Source organism: Pseudophryne corroboree, chromosome 5, assembly GCF_028390025.1.
Source record: "Pseudophryne corroboree isolate aPseCor3 chromosome 5, aPseCor3.hap2, whole genome shotgun sequence".
Taxonomy (NCBI): domain Eukaryota; kingdom Metazoa; phylum Chordata; class Amphibia; order Anura; family Myobatrachidae; genus Pseudophryne; species Pseudophryne corroboree.
In genome coordinates this window covers 66354546-66376249 of record NC_086448.1, presented here as the reverse complement: position 1 = coordinate 66376249, position 21704 = coordinate 66354546, and the positions used below count along the sequence as shown (strand labels likewise).

At 47.6% G+C, this 21704-nt stretch overlaps 1 protein-coding gene across 2 annotated transcripts in view; it reads right to left on the bottom strand.

Annotated features, from left to right (window-relative positions):
- Nucleotides 1–626: 626 nt before the first annotated feature.
- RNF139 (ring finger protein 139) overlaps nt 627–21704 on the bottom strand; it is a 67916-nt gene continuing 46838 nt past the window's right edge. For both annotated transcript variants that reach the window (XM_063921317.1, XM_063921316.1), the window contains exon 2: nt 627–2683. In XM_063921317.1, the coding sequence (XP_063777387.1) occupies nt 870–2615 (1746 nt within the window). In that variant the 5' untranslated portion in view covers nt 2616–2683 and the 3' untranslated portion in view covers nt 627–869. The remainder of the gene's footprint in view (nt 2684–21704) is intronic.

The following is a 21704-nucleotide window of genomic DNA, read 5'->3' as shown; positions in this document are numbered from 1 at the left end:
AATTGATTGCCACATTAAATTTAGCTGCAATCTCGCAGACTCCAATCGGTTCTAAGAAATCTGCACCAATTACAGAACCCCTTTGCAATGAAATGTATGTCAAGCTCTGCAACTTCACCCCAAAACTGTAATGGAAAATGTTCTGCATTTCTCACACCCTATAACAGGAATGGGGAACCTTCGGACCTCCAGCTGTTGCTGAACTACACATCCCAGCATGCCCTGCAACAGTTTTAGCATGGCCAAATAGCAAAACTGTAGCAAGGCATGCTGGTATGTGTAGTTCAACAACAGCTGGAGGGCCGAAGGTTCCCCATCCCTGCCCTATAACATACTTATATAAAGAATCCTGGAGTTCCCGATTAAGCAGTACAAGTGATGCCACCTACAATCCGGCATCCTGAGATCATGCATTTTGCCAGACTATCGGTGGTACGGTGACAGTGGCATCCCGACGGCTAACCATCCCACCCCCTAAACTTCCCACATCCTAATGTGTCCGGACCTCCCGCATCTTAACTTCCCCCAGCAGCCTGTGTTCAGATTAAAAGGAGATGCCAGACAATCGGTGGTGTATATGTACTTCTATATAACCCATGTTGCCCTTAAAACAAAAGTAAGCGATGCAGAATCAATACTTTTATTATTTCATGTACAAGAATGTACATATTTTAATTAGGTCACAAAAGAGACCGAGATATATGTACAGCAGCACTTAGCAGACATTATCCGTTCAGACCTTGCTTCAGGATTCTGATTGTGCTTTCAGAGTTGCATACGGAAAGAATTCCCGATCTTAATTCCACCTTAAAATTTTTCAATATTAGACACACAACCGCAAAGAAAAAAACAAACAAATAAATTAATGTTTATTCCCTCAAATCTCCAATATCGTCCGTGAATTCTTCCTCCGCAGCGGAATTATGCCGCTCGGCCGTCCACTCTTCCTCCTCGCCTTCCGTGCTGTCGTCTTCACTTAAGTCGTGGCCATCGAGCTCACGCTCCACGTCTCCATTCACAATATCTTGCGCGGGTTCCTCATTTGGCGCGACAAACCCGTTGTTGGAAAAGGATGTCGTCTCTTTCGGCTCGTCTTCGATGTATACTTTTTGATGGCACATTGGACACGTGTCTTGAATGTACAACCACTTCCGAAGGCAAAGTGCGTGAAAGTAATGGTGGCAGGGCGTAACGCGAGCTGACGTACGGAACTCCTGGTAGCAGATTGCGCACACGTCATCTATTTCGCTGGTCGCCGAAACGTGCACTTCCGGAAGAGAGTTGATTTTTTTGACGGCCGTCCTGCGGTTGATGAAAGTCTTCCACCCGTTCATTGCTTGCAAGTATATGTTGAAGTATGCGTGAAGACACATCATGCAAGCTCGGATCTTGCTGCCCGATTCAAACATCATTGTGTAAGCTCCGTTGCCGAACATGATCACTCCGAAAATAAACTCTATGATACTGCCAGTTGAACGGACGTAGTAGACGTAATCGTCCAGCTTTTCCCACACTACACTGTAGTGGCCATCTATCATGAACAGCGTGTACACAGTCAGAGAAACAATCACTTTCAAACAAAGTTCAACGCAGAATGCTGTGACGGCAAATAGCCAAGTGTTCAGCGCGTAGTAGTGCCAAAGGACACAGCTAAGCAAAATTGGAAGCGCAAAGAGGAATGCCGACACCAACAGCACGGGGAAGTGCCTGCGAAAAGAGGACACGTGGGAGGCACTAAGTGACATTAACACCGGGTCGGTCATTCCATGGATAAAATGTAAAATTGCTGTCAACAAAAGGCACATGTTTCGACAAAGACGCACAAGTCTTTCTTCGGGTTTCAGTCCGCTCAGGCCCGTTTGCAGTGCCAGTATAAAAAACAGAACGGGCGCCACAAACCCCAGGCGTTTGTCCTCTTCTTCTGTAGAGCCGATGAAGGCGAGGATTCCCAGTCCCAGGTAATGTGCTATTGAAGAAATCACGGCACTCATTCCCAAGACAGTCAAGGTGGAATCGCAGCCGCTGATTATGAGGTTGCAGACCAGTTCCCAAAAGTCTTTCCACTGTAGAAGTTGGAAGTCTACTTCTGTGCTGGCATGTGACAGCCTAACCATGTAGACTAGAAAGACAGCCTGTGTGGCTAGTCTCGTCAGCCAAAAGACTCGCAGCACATCGGGAAAGTGGACCTTCTTCCAGACATCTTCCACCATGACTTGTAATCCATAAACCTGATACATGTGTTTCAGCAGGAGAAACGTGTATTTTGTGGAGTAGTAGAACCACTTGCACCTGATGTACAGGCATACTGTAGTGTAGATTAGCAGCACTAGGCCAGAAATGAATACTAAGGTCTCCTGAACTTGGATAGGAACTTCAATTACAAAGCCAACCGCAGGGACCAACAGGTCCAGTATTATCAGCTGGGAGTAAACCGACTGGATCTCGAACAATGTCATGAAGCCAATACTGAAAGTGAGCTGCAAGGCAACGAGCGGCATCCACAGAGAAGGTCCACCGGAGGGAAGAAGCCCCAGCTTGTGAGCCGAACCAGCGCTCATGTGCAAAGTGGTATAGTAGTTCATCAACACTGAGGTTGCAGCAATGATCAGGGCCATACCGATGGTATAAAACTTGAAGAGTGCTCTCCGGGACAACACCAACACGACTGTGGATGCCAGGATACCTGGGGGAAAGGGGAAATAAAATGAAGATGTTACATGGTATTTGTAAAACAGCATTACACATTACTCACAAGTATAAAACCAAAAGGGTGACCCTTAACATTGCACACTAACTACTAGTTTATTCAGATGATCTAGAAAAGTTATGAAGCATAACTGAACGTACACAAGGAAATGGATGGAGACAAAGAAATTTACATACTCCCAATCTGAAAACATAGGGGCAGATGTATGAACCTGGAGAAGGCATAAGGAAGTGATAAACCAGTGATATGTGCAAGGTGATAAAGGCACCAGCCAATCAGATCCTAACTGTTAATTTACATATTGGAGCTGATTGGCTGCTCCATAATCTGAAAACAATAAGACTCACCTCTAGTCTCCAAACCTTAAAAAACGTTCCCTGAAAACTCACTTCTTCAGACAAGCTTATCACATTCCAGACCCACCCACTTAACCTTCAATGCTTCCCTATCTAATCTTATCTAATCACATCCTCTCTGTACAGTACACATAACCTTACATTTTGTCTTCCAACATCGCTGGTGATCATATCATACAACCCATTAAGAACCTAGCAATCTGGTGGACTATTATGCGATAGGTAGAATATATCCTTGTGTATTTCCCTATAGATTGTAAGCTTGCGAGCAGGGCCATCCAACCTCTGTCTGTCTGTTTTTGCCCAGTTTTGTTCTATTACTGTTGTTCTAATTGTAAAGCGCAACGGAATATGCTCCGCTATGTAAGAAACTATTGTTAATAATAATAATTCCAGAGTATACACTGTAGATTTTCAGTTGACGCATAGATTAGCAGCACAAGACAAACTAATAGCGTATACTTTGCTTTGCGTTTCCAGTAAACTCCTCTCTGCAACAATGTCCTGTAGTGAGCTGTAATTACAGAAACACTACACAGTGATCCTCCAGCTGAAGGATCTGCGACTGCAGGCAAGTCCGCTCACTTGACAAGGATCACACTTAAATAATGTACACCAACTATATCTTACTGCTGCATCCAGCACATTTATTCTCCTCCACTTTCCTCACCTGATGTTACAGTAGTAACCCATGCAAAACAAATACTTCAAACCCCCACAGCAAGTTCTAGGGCTGTACGTGGCTGAAGAAGGCAACTGACAACTGTATTGTGTTTTATAAGCAAACATAATACTATGTAACACACACCAGCTATTATGTAAAAAAAAAAGAATTTACTTACCGATAATTCTATTTCTCATAGTCCGTAGTGGATGCTGGGGACTCCGTAAGGACCATGGGGAATAGCGGCTCCGCAGGAAACTGGGCACAAAAGTAAAGCTTTAGGACTACCTGGTGTGCACTGGCTCCTCCCCCTATGCCCCTCCTCCAAGCCTCAGTTAGGATACTGTGCCCGGACGAGCGTACACAATAAGGAAGGATATTGAATCCCGGGTAAGACTCATACCAGCCACACCAATCACACCGTACAACCTGTGATCTGAACCCAGTTAACAGCATGATAACAGAGGAGCCTCTGAAAAGATGGCTCACAACAATAATAACCCGATTTTTGTAACAATAACTATGTACAAGTATTGCAGACAATCCGCACTTGGGATGGGCGCCCAGCATCCACTACGGACTATGAGAAATAGAATTATCGGTAAGTAAATTCTTATTTTCTCTAACGTCCTAAGTGGATGCTGGGGACTCCGTAAGGACCATGGGGATTATACCAAAGCTCCCAAACGGGCGGGAGAGTGCGGATGACTCTGCAGCACCGAATGAGAGAACTCCAGGTCCTCCTCAGCCAGGGTATCAAATTTGTAGAATTTAGCAAACGTGTTTGCCCCTGACCAAGTAGCTGCTCGGCAAAGTTGTAAAGCCGAGACCCCTCGGGCAGCCGCCCAAGATGAGCCCACCTTCCTTGTGGAATGGGCATTTACAGATTTTGGCTGTGGCAGGCCTGCCACAGAATGTGCAAGCTGAATTGTACTACAAAACCAGCGAGCAATAGTCTGCTTAGAAGCAGGAGCACCCAGCTTGTTGGGTGCATACAGGATAACAGCGAGTCAGATTTTCTGACTCCAGCCGTCCTGGAAACATATTTTCAGGGCCCTGACAACGTCTAGCAACTTGGAGTCCTCCAAGTCCCTAGTAGCCGCAGGCACCACCATAGGTTGGTTCAGGTGAAACGCTGAAACCACCTTAGGGAGAAACTGAGGACGAGTCCTCAATTCCGCCCTGTCCGAATTGAAAATCAGATAAGGGCTTTTACAGGATAAAGCCGCCAATTCTGACGCGCGCCTGGCACAGGCCAGGGCCAACAGCATGACCACTTTCCATGTGAGATATTTTAACTCCACAGATTTAAGTGGTTCAAACCAATGTGACTTTTGGAACCCAAAAAACTACACTGAGATCCCAAGGTGCCACTGGAGGCACAAAAGGAGGCTGTATATGCAGTACCCCTTTTACAAACGTCTGAACTTCAGGGACTGAAGCTAGTTCTTTTTGGAAGAAAATTGACAGGGCCGAAATTTGAACCTTAATGGACCCCAATTTCAGGCCCATAGACACTCCTGTTTGCAGGAAATGTAGTAATCGACCCATTTGAATTTCCTCCGTCGGGCCTTACTGGCCTCGCACCACGCAACATATTTTCGCCAATTGCGGTGATAATGTTTTTCAGTTACATCCTTCCTGGCTTTGATCAGGATAGGGATGACTTCATCCGGAATGCCTTTTTCCTTCAGGATCCGGCGCTCAACCGCCATGCCGTCAAACGCAGTCGCGGTAAGTCTTGGAACAGACAGGGTCCTTGCTGGAGCAGGTCCCTTCTTAGAGGTAGAGGCCACGGATCCTCCGTGAGCATCTCTTGAATTTCCGGATACCAAGTCCTTCTTGGCCAATCCGGAGCCACTAATACAGTGCTTACTCCTCTCCATCTTATAATTCTCAGTACCTTGGGTATGAGATGGCAGAGGAGGGAACACATACACTGACTGGTACACCCATGGTGTTACCAGAGCGTCTACAGCTATTGCCTGAGGGTCCCTTGACCTGGCGCAATACCTGTCGAGTTTTTCCCAACGGTTTATAATCATGTGGAAGACTTCTGGGTGAAGTCCCCACTCTCCCGGGTGGAGGTCGTATCTGCTGAGGAAGTCTGCTTCCCAGTTGTCCACTCCCGGAATGAATACTGCTGACAGTGCTATCACATGATTTTCCGCCCAGCGAAGAATCCTTGCAGCTTCTGCCATTGCCCTCCTGCTTCTTGTGCCACCCTGTCTGTTTACGTGGGTGACTGCCGTGATGTTGTCCAACTGGATCAACCCCCGGCTGACCTTGAAGCAGAGGTCTTGCTAAGCTTAGAGCATTGTAAATGGCCCTTAGCTTCAGGATATTTATGTGAAGTGATGTCTCCAGGCTTGACCATAAGCCCTGGAAACTCCTTCCCTGTGTGACTGCCCCCCCAGCCTCGCAGGCTGGCATCCGTGGTCACCAGGACCCAGTCCTGAATGCCGAATCTGCGGCCCTCTAGAAGATGAGCACACTGCAACCACCACAGGAGAGACACCCTTGTCCTTGGTGACAGGGTTATCCGCTGATGCATCTGAAGATGCGACCCGGACCATTTGTCCAGCAGGTCCCACTGGAAAGTTCTTGCGTGGAATCTGCCGAATGGGATTGCTTCGTAGGAAGCCACCATTTTTCCCAGAACCCTTTCATTGATGTACTGAGACTTGGCTAGGTTATAGGAGGTTCCCGACTAGCTCGGATAACTCCTTGACTTTCTCCTCCGGGAGAAACACCTTTTTCTGGACTGTGTCCAGGATCATCCCCTAGGAACAGAAGACGAGTCGTCGGAATCAGCTGCGATTTTGGAATATTGAGAATCCAATCGTGCTGCCGCAACACTACCTGAGATAGTGCTACACCGACCTCCAACTGTTCCCTGGATCTTACCCTTATCAGGGAATCGTCCAAGTAAGGGATAACTAAAATTCCCTTCCTTCGAAGGAGTATCATCATTTCGGCCATTACCTTGGTAAAGACCCGGGGTGCCGTGGACCATCCATACGGCAGCGTCTGAACTGATAGTGACAGTTCTGTACCACAAACCTGAGGTACCCTTGGTGAGAAAGGTAAAATTGGGACATGAAGGTAAGCATCCTTGATGTCCCGAGACATCATGTAGTCCCCTTCTTCCAGGTTCGCAATCACTGCTCTGAGTGACTGAATCTTGAATTTGAACCTCCGTATTTAAGTGTTCAAGATTTTAGATTTAGAATCGGTCTCACCGAGCCGTCCGGCTTCGGTACCACCACAGTGTGGAATAATACCCCGTTCCCTGTTGCAGGAGGGGTACCTTGATTATCACCTGCTGGGAATACAGCTTGTGAATGGCTTCCAAAACTGCCTCCCTGTCAGAGGGAGACATCGGTAAAGCCGACTTTAGGAAACGGCGAGGGGGAGACGTCTCGAATTCCAATTTGTACCCCTGAGATATCCCTTGAAGGATCCAGGGGTCTACTTGCGAGTGGGCCCACTGCGCGCTGAAATTCATTGAGACGGGCCCCCACCGTGCCTGATTCTGCTTGTAAAGCCCCAGCGTCATACTGAGGGCTTGGCAGAGGCGGGAGAGGGCTTCTGTTCCTGGGAACTGGCTGATTTCTGCAGCCTTTTTCCTCTCCCTCTGTCACGGGGCAGAAATGAGGAACCTTTTGCCCGCTTGCCCACGAAAAGACTGCGCCTGATAATACGGCGTCTTCTTATGTTGAGAGGCGACCTGGGGTACAAACGTGGATTTCCCAGCTGTTGCCGTGGCCACCAGGTCTGAAAGACCGACCCCAAATAACTCCTCCCTTTAATAAGGCAATACTTCCAAATGCCGTTTGGAATCCGCATCACCTGACCACTGTCGTGTCCATAACCCTCTACTGGCAGAAATGGACAACGCACTTAGACTTGATGCCAGTCGGCAAATATTCCGCTGTGCATCACGCATATATAGAAATGCATCTTTTAAATGTTCTATAGGCAATAATATACTGTCCCTGTCTAGGGTATCAATATTTTCAGTCAGGGAATCCGACCACACCAACCCAGCACTGCACATCCAGGCTGAGGCGATTGCTGGTCGCAGTATAACACCAGTATGTGTGTAAATACATTTTAGGATACCCTCCTGCTTTCTATCAGCAGGATCCTTAAGGGCGGCCATCTCAGGAGAGGGTAGAGCCCTTGTTCTTACAAGCGTGTGAGCGCTTTATCCACCCTAGGGGATGTTTCCCAACACACCCTAACCTCTGGCGGGAAAGGATATAGGGGTATATGCAATTGCGGTCGAATTCCCGAAATTGTCGAATTTCGGGTCATTTTCGACCAAAAAAAAAAATCGCCTATGCAATTCAGTGCTTTCCGACCAAAAAACGGACTTTCAAAATTCGACTTTTTGAAATTCGACTTTTTGCAAATTCGACTTTTCTGCAATGATACAAGTGCTGCAATTCGACCAAAGCATATTCAATTCAAGTTTGGAAATTCGACAGCAGTGCTTTTAGACAGCAAATTCGTCATTTTCAATCCGCCACACTTTGGAGGGTGAAAACAAATAAAAAAATTTTAAACATGTTTTTTTGTGTGTTTTTTTGGGGGGGAATAGCAGATCTATTTATATTAGAAGGGATTAGGTACTTTTTTTTTTTTTTTTGGAGGCACAAATATTATTTATATATTTTTTAAAATATTATTATTTTTTTTATGCTGGAACGGTGAAATCATAAAAAAAAATGGCGTGGGGTCCCCCCTCCAAAGCATAACCAGCCTCGGGCTCTTCGAGCTGGTCCTGGTTCTAAAAATGCGGGGAAAAAATTGACAGGGGATCCCCCGTATTTTTAAAACCAGCACCGGGCTCTGCGCCTGGTGCTGGTGCCAAAAATACGGGGGACAAAAAGAGTAGGGGTCCCCCGTATTTTTAACACCAGCATCGGGCTCCACTAGCTGGACAGATAATGCCACAGCCGGGGGTCACTTTTATGCCGTGCCCTGCGGCCGTGGCATTAAATATCCAACTAGTCACCCCTGGCCGGGGTACCCTGGGGGAGTGGGGACCCCTTCAATCAAGGGGTCCCCCCCCAGCCACCCAAGGGCCAGGGGTGAAGCCCGAGGCTGTCCCCCCCCATCCAATGGGCTGCGGATGGGGGGGCTGATAGCCTTTTGTGATAATAAAAAGATAGTTTTTTCCAGTAGTACTACAAGTCCCAGCAAGCCTCCCCCGCAAGCTGGTACTTGGAGAACCACAAGTACCAGCATGCGGGAGAAAAACGGGCCCGCTGGTACCTGTAGTACTACTGGGGAAAAAATACCCAAATAAAAACAGGACACACACACCGTCGACAGTAAAACTTTATTTCATACGTCGACACACACATACTTACCTATGTTCACAAGCCGACATCGGTCCTCTTCTCCATGTAGAATCCACGGATACCTGAAAAGAAAAGATCAATATACTCACCTCAGCCATGGTCCAGAGATAAATCCACGTACTTGGCAAAAAAACAAACCGAACACCCGCTCCATGCCGGACTGAAAGGGGTCCCATGCTGACACATGGGACACCTTTCCACGAATGAGACCTGTCAGTGACAGCTGTCACAGAAAGGTCTCTAAGCCAATCAGGAAGCGCAACTTCGTTGCGCTCACCTGATTGGCTGTGCGCTGTCTGTACTGTGACAGCACATCGCAAAGCCGCTCCATTACTTTCAATGGTGGGAACTTAGCGGCTAGCGGTAAGGTCACCCGCCGGTCAGCGGCTGACCGGCGGGTGACCCCACCGCTACCCGCAAAGTTCCCACCATTGAAAGTAATGGAGCGGCTTTGCGATGTGCTGTCACAGTACAGACAGCGCACAGCCAATCAGGTGAGCGCCACGGAAGTAGCGCTTCCTGATTGGCTGAAGGGACGTCAGTGACAGGAGTCACGTGATGTCCCGGCATTCGGGAGAAAGGGGTCTGATGTGAAAGTATTGGACCCCTTTCTAGTCCGGTATGGAGCGGGTTTTTGCGTGTTTTTTTTTTTAAAACAAGTACGTGGATTTTACTCTCTGGACGTGGATTTATCTCTGGACGCTGGAAGGTGAGTATAATTTTTTCACAGGTACCCTCGGATCGTCGGAGACCGTGGCAGTCGGCGTGTCAACATAGGTAAGTATGTGTGTGTGTGTCGGTAGTGTGTAATAAAGTTTTACTATCAAGGTGTGTGTGTCCTGTTTTTATTTGGGTATTTTTTTCCCAGTAGTACTACAGGTACCAGCGGACCCGTTTTTCTCCCGCATGCTGGGACTTGTAGTACTGCTGGAAAAAACAATATCTTTTTATTATCACAAAAGGCTATCAGCCCCCCCATCCGCAGCCCATTGGATGGGGGGGGACAGCCTCGGGCTTCACCCCTGGCCCTTGGGTGGCTGGGGGGGGGGGGACCCCTTGATTGAAGGGGTCCCCACTCCCCCAGGGTACCCCGGCCAGGGGTGACTAGTTGGATATTTAATGCCACGGCCGCAGGGCACGGCATAAAAGTGACCCCCGGCTGTGGCATTATCTGTCCAGCTAGTGGAGCCCGATGCTGGTGTTAAAAATACGGGGGACCCCTACTCTTTTTGTCCCCCGTATTTTTGGCACCAGCACCAGGCGCAGAGCCCGGTGCTGGTTTTAAAAATACGGGGGATCCCTGGCCAATTTTTCCCCTGCATTTTTAGAACCAGGACCAGCTCGATGAGCCCGAGGCTGGTTATGCTTTGGAGGGGGGACCCCACGCCATTTTTTTTTCCGGGTTTTTCAAGTTTTTTTACCGTTTTTTAAAATCGCTGCAAAATCCGCCAAATCGGCCGATTTTCGCCCGCGACTCTGGCGAATCCGTTTTTCATTGAATATGGTGAATTCCGGAAGCCACCTTCCGGGATTCACCTGTCGAATTGAGTCGAATTAAAAAACGGCGAAAATTGCCGCGAATTCGACCGCAATTGCATATACCCCATAATGCCAATAACATTTTAGAAATTATCAGTTGTTATCGGGGGAAACCCACGCATCATCACACACCTCATTTAATTTCTCAGATTCAGGAAAACTACAGGTAGTTTTTCCTCACCGAAAATAATACCCCTTTTTGGTGGTACTCGTATTATCAGAAATGTGTAAAACATTTTTCATTGCCTCAATCATGTAACTTGTGGCCCTACTGGAAGTCACATTTGTCTCTTCGCCGTCGACACTGGAGTCAGTATCCGTGTCGGCGTCTATATCTGCCATCTGAGGTAACGGGCGCTTTAGAGCCCCTGACGGCCTATGAGACGTCTGGACAGGCACAAGCTGAGTAGCCGGCTGTCTCATGTCAACCACTGTCTTTTATACAGAGCTGACACTGTCACGTAATTCCTTCCAACAGTTCATCCACTCAGGTGTCGACCCCCTAGGGGGTGACATCACTATTACAGGCAATCTGCTCCGTCTCCACATCATTTTTCTCCTCATACATGTCGACACAAACGTACCGACACACAGCACACACACAGGGAATGCTCTGATAGAGGACAGGACCCCACTAGCCCTTTGGGGAGACAGAGGGAGAGTTTGCCAGCACACACCAGAGCGCTATATATATATATATATATATATATATATATATATATATATATATATATATATATACATATACACACACACACACACAGGGATAACCTTATATAAGTGTTTTTCCCCTTATAGCTGCTGTATCTTTAATACTGCGCCTAATTAGTGCCCCCCTCTCTTTTTTAACCCTTTCTGTAGTGTAGTGACTGCAGGGGAGAGCCAGGGAGCTTCCCTCCAACAGAGCTGTGAGGGAAAATGGCGCCAGTGTGCTGAGGAGATAAGGCCGCCGAGAAGGGGGCGGAGCCTATCTCCCGTTTTTCTGTGAATTCTGGCAGGGGTTAAATGCATCCATATAGCCCAGGAGCTATATGTGATGTATTTTTAGCCATCTAAGGTGTTTATATTGCGTCTCAGGGCGCCCCCCCCCAGCGCCCTGCACCCTCAGTGACCGGAGTGTGAAGTGTGCTGAGAGCAATGGCGCACAGCTGCGGTGCTGTGCGCTACCTTATTGAAGACAGGACGTCTTCTGCCTCGGATTTTCCGGACCTCTTCAGTCTTCTGGCTCTGTAAGGGGGCCGGCGGCGCGGCTCTGGGACCCATCCATGGCTGGGCCTGTGATCGTCCCTCTGGAGCTAATGTCCAGTAGCCTAAGAAGCCCAATCCACTCTGCACGCAGGTGAGTTCGCTTCTTCTCCCCTTAGTCCCTCGGTGCAGTGAGCCTGTTGCCAGCAGGTCTCACTGAAAATAAAAAACCTAAAACTAAACTTTTCACTAAGCAGCTCAGGAGAGCCACCTAGTGTGCACCCTTCTCGTTCGGGCACAAAAATCTAACTGAGGCTTGGAGGAGGGTCATAGGGAGAGGAGCCAGTGCACACCAGGTAGTCCTAAAGCTTTTACTTTTGTGCCCAGTCTCCTGCGGAGCCGCTATTCCCCATGGTCCTTACGGAGTCCCCAGCATCCACTTAGGACGTTAGAGAAATACTATTAATGTGTCCTCAACGGCGTTATGATCATATTAATGCTGCAGGGATTCCAGGTTGTATAATTGTATGTATGAAGTTCAGGTTTTGCATAAGTTGCCACCTTCAGGGTAAGAGTGCCAGCCATGGGGAATGAAGGCAGGCAGAGAAAGGTTCTGATGACAGTCGAGTGCTGAGAGTTACACTACTAATAAGACAGCCAGAATGAAGTGTAAGTACAGCCAGACTGAGAAGAAAAGGATCTACAGGGAAGGACAAAGATCTGACAGGAGAAGTTAGAGGGACACAGACCAGCAGCCATCTTCTTCCTGCAGACAAGCTGGCACCAGTATATCCTGACATATATTGGGAATATAAGATAAGTAGTTTCTTTCAAAAGTATGACTTATAACATCCTGATAGTTTGCTGTAAGTTATGGATAGTTAATTATTTACAGCATTCGTTACACTGAGCTTGAGGTGAAAGATCATAAGAAATTGTAATTAATAGTAACTAAAGTTATCAGACAGCTTTGTAAAGATTTCAAATGTAGCAAAGTTCACATACAGTAAGGGTCCCACTGTGGTTGTTGCTGGGTTATTGCATGGCTTACAATAAAAGCCTCCCACTGCAATAGATTATGTACTAAGCTTTGGAGAGAGATAAAAGACCAGCCAATCAGCTCCTAACTGCCATGTTACAGGCTGTGTTTGAAAAATGACAGTTAGGAGCTGATTGGTTGGTATATCGCTCTCCCCCCGGCTTAGAACATCTGCTCCTAAATCTACTCACTACCGTCCATTTCACTTACGCAGAACTAAGGATTTCAGCAAAGCAGTACAGTAACTAGTGTCTGCACCTCTGAGGAAAAAACAACGAACTTTCAGACACACAAAGTATGTGCGCTTCTAACTGCTTCAGACCTTGGGGGTCATTCAGAGTTGATCGCAAGCTGAATTTGTTCGCTGCGCAGCAATCAGGCTAAAAAAACGGCACTTCTGCGCATGCGTGTGCGGTGCAATGCGCACGCGCGACATACGGGCACAACGAACGATGTAGTTTTGCACAGGGTCTATCGATGCATTTCAGTCGCACTGGTTGCCGCAGAGTGATTGACATGAACTGGGCATTTCTGGGTGGCAACTGACCGTTTTCAGGGAGTGGTCGGAAAAACGCAGGCGAGCCTGGGCGAACGCTGGGCGGGTTTGTGACGTCAAATCTGGAACTGAATAGTCTGAAGTGATCGCAAGCACTGAGTAGGTTTTGAGCTACTCTGAAACGACACAAAAAATGTTTGTAGCCGCTCTGCAATACAACCGTTCGCACTTCTGTTAAGCTAAAATACACTCCCACTGGGCGGCGGCATAGCGTTTGCACGGCTGCTAAAACTAGCTAGTGAGCGATCAACTCGGAATGACCCCCCCTTGTACTAAGCACACATTTCTCATCTTCAGACATGGCTGAACTAGCTGCTTAGCTTTTTTATTTTTTTTAAACAAAAACCTTTTCCTTTAAAAATCCCATAGAATTATTTTTATTTCCAATATACTCTCAAAATATAGTCTGCTCAGTCATACGGGGGAATTAAATTTTTTGCCGGTGGCTGTCACGGTAGACAGGTGATCGGGCGCGCATAAACAATAGAATCACCCCCATAAAGTAATAAGACCCTACTAAATTTCCTTGGACTATAAAATAGTAACGTTACCCCGAGTGAAACGGGCACCTCCTGGCCTAATTCCAATATAGCAGTCATGTGACCGCTCAGAGCTCGATTTTGATTTATATTCTAATGCCTACACCAGGGGTGGGGAACCTGTCGCCCTCCAGCTGTTGTTTTACTATACATACCAGCATGCCTTTCTACAGTTTTGTTATTTGGCCATGCTAAAACCGTTGTAGGGCATGCTGGAATGTGTAGTTCAGCAATAGCTGGAGGGCCGCAGGTTCCCCACCCCTGGCCTACACAGATGCTACTTTTCAGGCTACAGACCTGCAAAATAAGATTTTACTTACCGATAAATCTATTTCTCGGAGTCCGTAGTGGATGCTGGGGTTCCTGAAAGGACCATGGGGAATAGCGGCTCCGCAGGAGACAGGGCACAAAAAGTAAAGCTTTTTCCGATCAGGTGGTGTGCACTGGCTCCTCCCCCTATGACCCTCCTCCAGACTCCAGTTAGGTACTGTGCCCGGACGAGCGTACACAATAAGGGAGGATTTTGAATCCCGGGTAAGACTCATACCAGCCACACCAATCACACCGTACAACTTGTGATCTAAACCCAGTTAACAGTATGATAACAGCGGAGCCTCTGAAAGATGGCTTCCTTCAACAATAACCCGAATTAGTTAACAATAACTATGTACAATTTATGCAGATAATCCGCACTTGGGATGGGCGCCCAGCATCCACTACGGACTCCGAGAAATAGATTTATCGGTAAGTAAAATCTTATTTTCTCTATCGTCCTAGTGGATGCTGGGGTTCCTGAAAGGACCATGGGGATTATACCAAAGCTCCCAAACGGGCGGGAGAGTGCGGATGACTCTGCAGCACCGAATGAGAGAACTCCAGGTCCTCCTTAGCCAGAGTATCAAATTTGTAAAATTTTACAAACGTGTTCTCCCCTGACCACGTAGCTGCTCGGCAAAGTTGTAATGCCGAGACCCCTCGGGCAGCCGCCCAAGATGAGCCCACCTTCCTTGTGGAGTGGGCCTTTACAGATTTAGGCTGTGGCAGGCCTGCCACAGAATGTGCAAGTTGGATTGTGCTACAGATCCAACGAGCAATCGTCTGCTTAGACGCCGGAGCACCCATCTTGTTGGGTGCATACAATATAAACAACGAGTCAGATTTTCTGACTCCAGCTGTCCTTGCAATATATATTTTTAATGCTCTGACAACGTCCAGTAACTTGGAGTCCTCCAAGTCACTTGTAGCCGCAGGCACTACAATAGGCTGGTTCAGATGAAATGCTGACACCACCTTAGGGAGAAAATGCGGACGAGTCCGCAGTTCTGCCCTGTCCGAATGGAAAATCAGATATGGGCTTTTGTAAGATAAAGCTGCCAATTCTGACACTCTCCTGGCAGAAGCCAGGGCTATAAGCATGGTCACTTTCCATGTGAGATATTTCAAATCCACCTTTTTTAGTGGTTCAAACCAATGAGATTTTAGGAAATCCAAAACCACATTGAGATCCCACGGTGCCACTGGAGGCACCACAGGAGGCTGTATATGCAGCACTCCCTTAACAAAGGTCTGGACTTCAGGGACTGAAGCCAATTCTTTTTGAAAGAAAATCGACAGGGCCGAAATTTGAACCTTAATAGATCCCAATTTGAGACCCATTGACAATCCTGATTGCAGGAAATGTAGGAATCGACCCAGTTGAAATTCCTCCGTCGGAGCACTCCGATCTTCGCACCACGCAACATATTTTCGCCAAATTCGGTGATAATGTTGCACGGTTACTTCCTTCCTTGCTTTAATCAAAGTAGGAATGACTTCTTCCGGCATGCCTTTTTCCTTTAGGATCCGGCGTTCAACCGCCATGCCGTCAAACGCAGCCGCGGTAAGTCTTGAAACAGACAGGGACCCTGCTGAAGCAAGTCCCTCCTTAGAGGTAGAGGCCACGGATCTTCCGTGATCATCTCTTGAAGTTCCGGGTACCAAGTCCTTCTTGGCCAATCCGGAACCACTAGTATCGTTCTTACGCCTCTTTGCCGTATAATTCTCAATACTTTTGGTATGAGAGGCAGAGGAGGAAACACATACACCGACTGGTACACCCAAGGCGTTACCAGCGCGTCCACAGCTATTGCCTGCGGATCTCTTGACCTGGCGCAATACCTGTCCAGTTTTTTGTTGAGGCGAGACGCCATCATGTCCACCATTGGTCTTTCCCAACGGGTTACCAGCATGTGGAAGACTTCTGGATGAAGTCCCCACTCTCCCGGGTGAAGATCGTGTCTGCTGAGGAAGTCTGCTTCCCAGTTGTCCACTCCCGGGATGAACACTGCTGACAGTGCTATCACATGATTCTCTGCCCAGCGAAGAATCCTTGCAGCTTCTGCCATTGCACTCCTGCTTCTTGTGCCGCCCTGTCTGTTCACATGGGCGACTGCCGTGATGTTGTCCGACTGGATCAACACCGGTTTTCCCTGAAGCAGAGGTTCTGCCTGGCTTAGAGCATTGTATATTGCTCTTAGTTCCAGAATGTTTATGTGAAGAGACGTTTCCAGGCTCGTCCATACTCCCTGGAAGTTTCTTCCTTGTGTGACTGCTCCCCAGCCTCTCAGGCTGGCGTCCGTGGTCACCAGGATCCAATCCTGTATGCCGAATCTGCGGCCCTCCAATAGATGAGCACTCTGCAACCACCACAGAAGAGACACCCTTGTCCTTGGAGACAGGGTTATCCGCAGGTGCATCTGAAGATGCGACCCTGACCATTTGTTCAACAGATCCCTTTGGAAAATTCTTGCGTGGAATCTGCCGAATGGAATTGCTTCGTAAGAAGCCACCATTTTTCCCAGGACTCTTGTGCATTGATGTACAGACACCTTTCCTGGTTTTAGGAGGTTCCTGACAAGCTCGGATAACTCCTTGGCTTTTTCCTCCGGGAGAAAAACCTTTTTCTGAACCGTGTCCAGAATCATCCCTAGGAACAGCAGACGAGTTGTCGGCATTAACTGGGATTTTGGAATATTCAGAATCCACCCGTGCTGTTTTAGCACTTCCTGAGACAGTGCTAATCCCATCTCTAGCTGTTCTCTGGACCTCGCCCTTATTAGGAGATCGTCCAAGTATGGGATAATTAATACGCCTTTTCTTCGAAGAAGAATCATCATCTCGGCCATTACCTTTGTAAAGATCCGAGGTGCCGTGGACAATCCGAACGGCAGCGTCTGAAACTGATAGTGACAGTTTTGTACAACGAACCTGAGGTACCCCTGGTGTGAGGGGTAAATTGGAACGTGGAGATACGCATCCTTGATGTCCAAGGATACCATAAAGTCCCCCTCTTCCAGGTTCGCTATCACTGCTCTGAGTGACTCCATTTTGAACTTGAACTTCTTTATGTACAGGTTCAAGGACTTCAGATTTAGAATAGGCCTTACCGAGCCATCCGGCTTCGGTACCACAAAAAGAGTGGAATAATACCCCTTCCCTTGTTGCAGAAGAGGTACCTTGACTATCACCTGCTGAGAGTACAGCTTGTGAATGGCTTCCAACACCGTCTCCCTTTCGGAGGGGGACGTTGGTAAAGCAGACTTCAGGAAACGGCGAGGTGGATCTGTCTCTAATTCCAACCTGTATCCCTGAGATATTATCTGCAGGATCCAGGGATCTACTTGCGAGTGAGCCCACTGCGCGCTGTAATTTTTGAGACGACCCCCCACGGTCCCCGAGTCCGCTTGAGAAGCCCCAGCGTCATGCTGAGGCTTTTGTAGAAGCCGGGGAGGGCTTCTGATCCTGGGAAGGAGCTGCGTGTTGCTGTCTCTTCCCTCGACCTTTGCCTCGTGGCAGATATGAATAGCCCTTTGCTCTCTTATTTTTAAAGGAACGAAAGGGCTGCGGTTGAAAAGTCGGTGCCTTTTTCTGTTGGGGAGTGACTTGAGGTAGAAAGGTGGATTTCCCGGCTGTAGCCGTGGCCACCAAATCTGATAGACCGACTCCAAATAACTCCTCCCCTTTATACGGCAAAACTTCCATATGCCGTTTTGAATCCGCATCGCCTGTCCACTGTCGCGTCCATAAAGCTCTTCTGGCCGAAATGGACATAGCACTTACCCGTGATGCCAGTGTGCATATATCCCTCTGTGCATCACGCATATAAAGAAATGCATCCTTTATTTGTTCTAACGACAGTAAAATATTGTCCCTGTCCAGGGTATCAATATTTTCAATCAGGGATTCTGACCAAACTACCCCCGCACTGCCCATCCAGGCAGTCGCTACAGCTGGTCGTAGTATAACACCTGCATGTGTGTATATACTTTTTTGGATATTTTCCATCCTCCTATCTGATGGATCTTTAAGTGCGGCCGTCTCAGGAGAGGGTAACGCCACTTGTTTAGATAAGCGTGTTAGCGCCTTGTCCACCCTAGGAGGTGTTTCCCAGCGCTCCCTAACCTCTGGCGGGAAAGGGTATAATGCCAATAATTTCTTTGAAATTATCAGCTTTTTATCAGGGGCAACCCACGCTTCATTACACACGTCATTTAGTTCTTCTGATTCAGGAAAAACTATAGGTAGTTTTTTCATACCCCACATAATACCCTGTTTAGTGGTACCTGTAGTATCAGCTAAATGTAACGCCTCCTTCATTGCCAAAATCATATAACGTGTGGCCCTACTGGAAAATACGGTTGATTCGTCACCGTCACCACTGGAGTCATCGCCTGTGTCTGGGTCGACCGACTGAGGCAAAGGGCGTTTCACAGCCCCTGACGGTGTTTGAGTCGCCTGGACAGGCACTAATTGATTGTCCGGCCGTCTCATGTCGTCAAACGACTGCTTTAGCGTGTTGACACTATCCCGTAGTTCCATAAATAAAGGCATCCATTCTGGTGTCGACTCCCTAGGGGGTGACATCCTCATATTTGGCAATTGCTCCGCCTCCACACCAATATCGTCCTCATACATGTCGACACACACGTACCGACACACAGCAGACACACAGGGAATGCTCCTAACGAAGACAGGACCCACTAGCCCTTTGGGGAGACAGAGGGAGAGTTTGCCAGCACACACCAAAAGCGCTATATATATATATCAGGGATAGCCTTATAATAAGTGCTCCCTTATAGCTGCTTTGTTATATCAAAATATCGCCATAAATGTGCCCCCCCCCTCTCTGTTTTACCCTGTTTCTGTAGTGCAGTGCAGGGGAGAGACTTGGGAGCCGTCCTGACCAGCGGAGCTGTGAGAGGAAATGGCGCCGTGTGCTGAGGAGATAGGCCCCGCCCCTTTTCCGGCGGGCTCGTCTCCCGCTATTTAGAAAAATTAGGCAGGGGTTAAATATCTCCATATAGCCTCTAGGGCTATATGTGAGGTATTTTTAGCCTTTATAGGTACTCATTTGCCTCCCAGGGCGCCCCCCTCCCAGCGCCCTGCACCCTCAGTGACTGCCGTGTGAAGTGTGCTGAGAGGAAAATGGCGCACAGCTGCAGTGCTGTGCGCTACCTCTAGAAGACTGCAGGAGTCTTCAGCCGCCGATTCTGGACCTCTTCTGATTTCAGCATCTGCAAGGGGGCCGGCGGCGTGGCTCCGGTGACCATCCAGGCTGTACCTGTGATCGTCCCTCTGGAGCTTGATGTCCAGTAGCCAAGAAACCAATCCATCCTGCACGCAGGTGAGTTGACTCCTTCTCCCCTCAGTCCCTCGCTGCAGTGATCCTGTTGCCAGCAGGAATCACTGTAAAATAAAAAACCTAGCTAAACTTTCTCTAAGCAGCTCTTTAGGAGAGCCACCTAGATTGCACCCTTCTCGGCCGGGCACAAAAATCTAACTGGAGTCTGGAGGAGGGTCATAGGGGGAGGAGCCAGTGCACACCACCTGATCGGAAAAAGCTTTACTTTTTGTGCCCTGTCTCCTGCGGAGCCGCTATTCCCCATGGTCCTTTCAGGAACCCCAGCATCCACTAGGACGATAGAGAAAACAACACAAGTCTAGCAACCACCCAGAAATGGAGACACCTACCGGACCCATCAAACTGTGTACACAGACAGTGAGTCTGTGTGTCTCCCAGACTAGCCGTGATGCAGGCACCATGTTTTCTGCGTGCTCGAAGGCAAATGTAGGGAGAGACAACACAAAAACTGTACTTTCTGCCACCACTCGCCATTACTTCCACTTCTGACGGTCAATCACTGAGCAGCATCACAAAGGTATCTTGGCTTGTGCGCAGTGCAATCCCAGTGAATGCAGCCTTCAGATAATAGCCCAGCTGCGTAAATATCGGCGCTGTATACAAATCGGAATCAGGCCCTGAAGTTGATGGTTTCACAGAAAGCTTCTCAGGAGAACAATTCTGCTAATGCATGGTATGTCCTGCACATAATTATATACATGACAAAGCCTCGATATTACGAAACCCATGCTGTGTATTCCTGAGATGACCCCCCCCCCCACACACACACACACACCCCCCTACTTGATTGGGTAGGGGGAGGGGGCATGACGACACATCTCATATATAAAATAAATTGGCCTGTTTGTTTGTATGTATGTCCTGTTACGCATTTGGATACCACTGCACCGACTGGGATGAAACCAACGCGAGGTGTTCCAGATGGACACTGGCCAGGTATTTGGAAAGGTTAAGGTCTCGGTCGGACCTCCCATTGGTGTGCAGAACTTTTGACACACACAGCCTGTTCTGGGCCTTCCACTGGATGGATTTGGATGAAAACTTTAATGAACTGTAATAACTGACAGAAATAACCACAAATCAATTAACTAAAACTGACAGATGGAGGTCTTGAAAAAGAGTCCCAGAGACTCGAAACGCGTTGGCCTTAAGGAGGCATTGATATTGGATTTGGTGTTTGGTCCCAGTCAGGTAAGAACTTGGGCATTGGATACCGGAACTCTGCTCTTCCTTCCCTATCAGGACCAGACACCCCCCATGTTCAATGCTGGTGATTTTTAATTTTTAATTTCATTAATTTTTTGTGTGTCATATACGAATAAATTTATGATTTTTTATCATCACTGACGTCTGCCTGAGATAAAAGAAACCATTATAGGAGGGACACATGCTATCTATACCGTGAGTAATGGTACGCTCTTTGGTCTTGCACCTTCAGATAAAGAAACCGTGATGTGTGCTGCTTAGCTACTCACTTTATAAGTGAGGTACGCCATCTGACATCTACGGGCGTTAAGTTTACTATCTGTCTTGTGTTAAAGAAACCGTTATATATGTCATTCAGCACCTCACTATGTAAGCGAGGTATGCTATAGAACATCAGTATTTCTCATATTCCTGCATACTCCAATGCAAGGTCTTGTTATCTAAGGATAAAAATATTATTTGTCCATGTCCTCACTAAACATATGTGAGGCAAAACATATCTTTTCAGTATTTTCATCTACCTGTAAATTCACAGGTTAGAGATTTTCTACACATGATGCTTCTCCAATTATGTTTTCTATGTACCTGAGTTCAAGACTTTTCTCAGAAGAGGGATTTTATTTAGAAGAAGGATCCTAAACATCTAGGATAAGTACTCCATAGAAAATTATTTTCACCCATTTCCTTCTTATAAGCACGGTAGCGCCATCTTCACAAACCCAACACTCTCTTAGGCAATTTATTGGACTTTACAGGGATAAGTCCACCAGTGAAGTTACGAGGCTGCCACCTTGTTAATTGAAGCGCCCAGCTGACTCCAAAAAAAAAACCCTTCCACTAATGGTCAACAGTAACAAGGTC